This window comes from Magnolia sinica, chromosome 3, assembly GCF_029962835.1.
Source record: "Magnolia sinica isolate HGM2019 chromosome 3, MsV1, whole genome shotgun sequence".
Taxonomy (NCBI): domain Eukaryota; kingdom Viridiplantae; phylum Streptophyta; class Magnoliopsida; order Magnoliales; family Magnoliaceae; genus Magnolia; species Magnolia sinica.
In genome coordinates, this window is record NC_080575.1 from 113,884,898 (window position 1) to 113,889,824 (window position 4,927).

At 41.2% G+C, this 4,927-nt stretch overlaps 1 protein-coding gene across 1 annotated transcript; it reads left to right on the forward strand.

The window, feature by feature from the left end:
- Positions 1 to 3,245: 3,245 nt before the first annotated feature.
- Positions 3,246 to 4,162, forward strand: LOC131240803 (transcription factor bHLH149-like). Its single transcript, XM_058239285.1, has one exon. The coding sequence runs from the start codon at positions 3,443 to 3,445 to the stop codon at positions 4,019 to 4,021; it is 579 nt and encodes a 192-aa protein (XP_058095268.1). The 5' UTR covers positions 3,246 to 3,442; the 3' UTR covers positions 4,022 to 4,162.
- Positions 4,163 to 4,927: the final 765 nt, after the last annotated feature.

Below are 4,927 nucleotides of genomic sequence, written 5' to 3' on the forward strand. Positions count from 1 at the left end.
GGTCCACCAAATCGAGTTAGACATGCCCAGCTCTAGGTCTAACTGAAGTTGTGACGCTTGATAGAATAAAAGGTGTGGCCCAACTAACTAGTGGATCAACTTTATGATCTTGTGACAGGGACATTACTATGGTGGTATACGGTTGTAATTGATGGATTGGATCCCGGACATATGGTGCCATGCCGACACATTTGTGGGTATAGACGATTTATTGCACGTGTGTGAGCTTGGCAGTGTCAATTTAGCATGATTAATAGAGCAGTGACATGAGATATAAGCAATGCAACGCTATTACCAGTATATGAGAAATATCACCGCCATTCGAAAATCTTGCGATGATATCATGAAAAATACATGGTGCATTTTATCATGATAATATTGTAATATTAATTCAAAAAAATTAGTAAAAACCCTATAGAATTTGTTTTGTAAATATATTTTTAAAATTTAAACTTATTTAGTAATTCACAGTAAATAGTTTTAAATTTCTTCATTTTTATCAAAATTTTCTTAATAATATCATTAAAAAGAAAAAAAAACTTCAAAATTAGAAAATCTACCAAGAAATGTTTAGGCCGAGAAATGACTGAGGATGAGATTTGCCACCATTTACCATAAGCTCTTTCATCCTAACCATCCATTTCTCTCTCAATGTGGGATGGCCCATCTTCAAATCAAATTGTTTATTCCTTTTTCTTCAATTAAAGTAAAAAAATGGTGCAAAAGATAAGGCCAATTAGATGAATCTTAACCTTTGATTTATAAGCAATCCATCAGGGTTATGGTGAGCCGTAACAGTCATTATGGTGGCCGTAAAGGCTATATATTATATGGAAGCAATGGTAGTGGCAGTTACATATTAGGGGCTGTAACAACTGTTATGAGAAAAATAACCTATAATTGTGAGAGTGTAACTGTAACGGATATAGGTTTTTCAAATTTCTTTCAATAAAAATAAAAGGACTGTAATGGCCATTATGTAACCATAACCGCAATTATAATCTACATTATAAATTTTACGGCAACAATGGTCGTTACAGACCACATTACCATTATAGAATACCTTAATTAGGATGGATGCTAGGCTAAAAATGAACTAACTAGATGATAATAGAGCCGTCTATCTAGTGCATATGGTTAATTGACATGGCAAGCGGTAATATCAATGTATTAGTCATTTATTTATGGATTGCCTATTTTCAGAAAAAACCACACTATAGCCAGACAATTACAAAAGTTTCTTTTGCTCTATTTATGTACCTTGCCTATAGCATTAATAGATTTTCTTCATCACAATCTCATTGTCAGCCCTTGTTTAGTTAGATAGATCACTCCATCTATATATAACTTATACCATTTTCCATCTATGGTATGGCCTACTAAATGGACAGTCTCAATGTATCAATCATTCTGAGAATTCTGCAACAATGTTGGCTCTATATTATTCTGATTATTCTGTCTCTAACGTATCATTTATTAAATAAATGTTTTCATTGATCACTTGTTTTAACATTTAATCTAGACTGTCCATTTTTCATGCCGTAGATTGGACGGTTATCATTATATAAAATTGTTATAGCGGAGTGTTGGTCATGACATGTGTCATTTAAATGCTTGGGTGACGTTGCTGATGTTGTCAGGTAGGGACATTCAGCATTGCAGGACCGCAAAGAATCAAAATGTAATGGGGAAGGAAAACCGAATAAGCAATAAAAAAGGGTAGTTTATTAGTCATTTTGTAGATTAGAAAACAAGAATAATCCTCCTCCACACGCTATCCATTCCAAACATTCGCCACCAACCGTTCCACTTTCCGTCCTTGTAAAGAAATAAAATGAGACTGTTCAGCTGGTTATGAATCGAATCAAACCGTCCAAACGGTGGGCCTCAATTTAGATTGGACCATTTCTATATCTGCTTCTTTAGCCGTTTATTAGCAGGTGGCCAATCAGAGAAACATTAGGATGGTCTCTTGTATGAAGTTTTTGGGGCATCATCCATTCATGTGGGGCCACTGGACCTTGAGAACTCATGAACGGGATTAGGTGAGGCCCTTGCCATGGGGCCCACCTTGATATATGTATGCTAAATCCATACCGTCCATCTGTTTTTCCAGATCATTTTAGGTGATAAACCAAAAAATTAATCAGATCCAATTCTCAAGTGGACCATACCATAGGAAACAGTGGTGATTGACCATTAAAAATTATTATGGGACATAGAAGTTTTGGATCAAGCTGTTTTTCCCTTTCATCTGGGTTTGTTTGACCTTATCAACAGGTTGGATGTCAAATAAACATTACGGTGGGCCCTGGGAAGTTTTTAATGGTGAGATGTTCAATCATCACTGTTTCCTATATCTTGGTCCACCTGATAATTGGATCTGCTTCATTTTTGGGCTCATAATCTAAAATGATCTATAAAAATGAATGGACGGTGTAGATATAGATTACATGCATCAAGGCCGGCCCTACAGTAAGGGCAGCACCGTCTTGGGTGTCCGCACCTCATACGATCCCGACAACTCAAGGATACCATGGATATGCTCAGATAAAGTATCTGGCAAATGATCACATGCGTTTCAATGCATGTGTTACCATAATTCAAGCTGTGTGGAGCCCACATCCAAACCGTCCATTTGATGAACTCCCCAAATATTAGGTTAGATTCCAAAATATAGCCTGACCCATGACTTTTATGGGCCACACCAAATGGAACAACAGGGGACATAGGGAGAGGACCCTCACCATAGGATCTTCTAATGAAATGGGGCGTCGGCCCTGTCATTTACATGTCATCCAACCCATTGATCAGGTGCACCCCACCAAGATTATTGAAAACATCGAATCTCAAAACCGTCCATTTGAGGCACAGCATGTATCGGACGATCTTCAACCATGTGCTATCTTCCGTTGAATTTGGAATGCTGATCATTCCTATCCAACCGTCCATTTAATGGCCACCAATTGAATGGTTATAATCCTCCTAATGCGTGTAAATTTCATAATACGATAGACCACCCAAAACCAGACCAACATTTGGACCAGTTGGATTGACGTATATGGCCATGCCACGTGGATGGTGGATGAGGCACAGCTGTTTCAAGGCCCATGGTATTTGGGCGGCCCAAAAGAAAAGGACAAATGAAGAAAGAGTTAGAGGTGGGCCCCACGCGCACTCCTTTAGTGGGTAACCCAGGTAGGCGTATTTAATGCGGAATCATGTGAGCCCCTGTGACGAACGAGTGCGCTTTTCCCTTAACCTTCACCCCCCTCCACGTCGCTCTTCTCTTTCCTTTATAAATAGCCCAACCCAACAGGTGAGATGAATTTTGATATTCCTTCCTAAACCATCACACCCACCTTCCTTATCCTACGCTCCCACTGCTTTTCCATCTCTCCTCCGTTAACCCCCTCCAACGGAAAACCGTCCCTTTCCAGCCATGCCCGTCGAGACTCCTCCCCGAATCCCGTTCCGGAAAAGACCTGCCCCGAAGAATCCCGAATCCAGATGGAGAACCATCTCGCAGGAGAGGATCTACGGCCAGAGATTGCTCGAAGCTATCAAACACGCCCGGAATTCATCCCAACCGTCGAGAATCTCCTCTTCTCGCACGATCAAAGAAGCCGCCGACTCGGCTCTGGCTTTGACCGCAAAAGGTCAAACCCGATGGAGCAGGGCGATCCTCTCGAGGCGGTGGCAGAAGCGTAAATTATGGTTGAAAGCCGGTGGAAAGATTAGGCGTTGTTCAGGTACGCGGCGGCTCGAGAAGCCGGCTCCGTCCCTGTCCCTGTCAGCAGCACCGCAGCCAAGGAAGAAGACGGCGGAGAAGGTGGGGGACCGTTTACGTGTCCTCGGGCGATTGGTCCCCGGATGTCGGAAGCTATCGACCGCCTCCCTTCTGGAAGAAGCCGCTGATTACATGGCAGCTCTCGAGATGCAAGTCAAGGCGATGCGCACATTAGCCGATCTGCTCTCGGCTACAACTCTAGATTCCACCGTGGAGTCGCGGACCACGTGATCTTCCTTTCTCAGTTTATGGTGGGAATTTGTGAATTATGTAGGGTTTCTTTGTAAATCCTCTCTAGACTCTCTGTAATTTTCAATCGTTCTTTGATCCCGTCCACAACATAGGTGGCTGAACGATGTTAAAGTTCACCTACATGAGTTGCCAGTCCATCCTAACCGTCCACGACGATTGGATGCATATCCATCCATATACTATGGACATCTGTTGAATATCCAAATTTTAAAATCAGGTACTTGATGGAAACATTAATGTGGTTGAAGGCTATAGAGGTGGCCCATCAATTGGGTGGTCCAGATTCGATATCAATTTAGTGACAGCATAACCGGCAGAATCAGATAAGTACAGACCGTCCCCACATTTCAAACCTACTGCCCAAGAACGCGTACTCTATCACCATAGAAAACTATATTTTATAAATTTGGAAATGAAATTGAAGGCGTGTTTTTATTTTTTTATTTTTTTTCTTTTAAGATATTAATATCTACATTTTGTTAGGTAAAACTATAGTAATGGATATTAATTTCCATTGACTTGTTCTTGACATCCTGAACAGAAATCAGATTCATTTTCAAAGCATTTAAAGAATCCAATCATCTAAGACTAATTCCAACTAATTTGGGTAGGGTACATGAATCCTTCTCTGCCATTCACACTATCAAGGGACATAGCTTCATCTAAACCATCGGCCATCCTCATTTTCCACATCACAGCTAACCCTCAGTGGTCTGAACCACCTGGATGGTCTGTGCAAAACTCTTCTAGACCGTTAAAAACGGATACAACTCACTATTGATGGTCAGGATCGTCCGGACGTGGATTGCGTCCTACCCCGCTCGTCTCCAGCTGGGAACGGGCAGGAGCTTTGAGTGGCCACCGTGATGTATGAGTCTTATCTAC

Coding starts and splice junctions, on each gene's coding strand:
- LOC131240803 (XM_058239285.1), top strand. CDS start 3,443: ATGCCCGTCGAGACTCCTCCCCGAATCCCGTTCCGGAAAAGACCTGCC.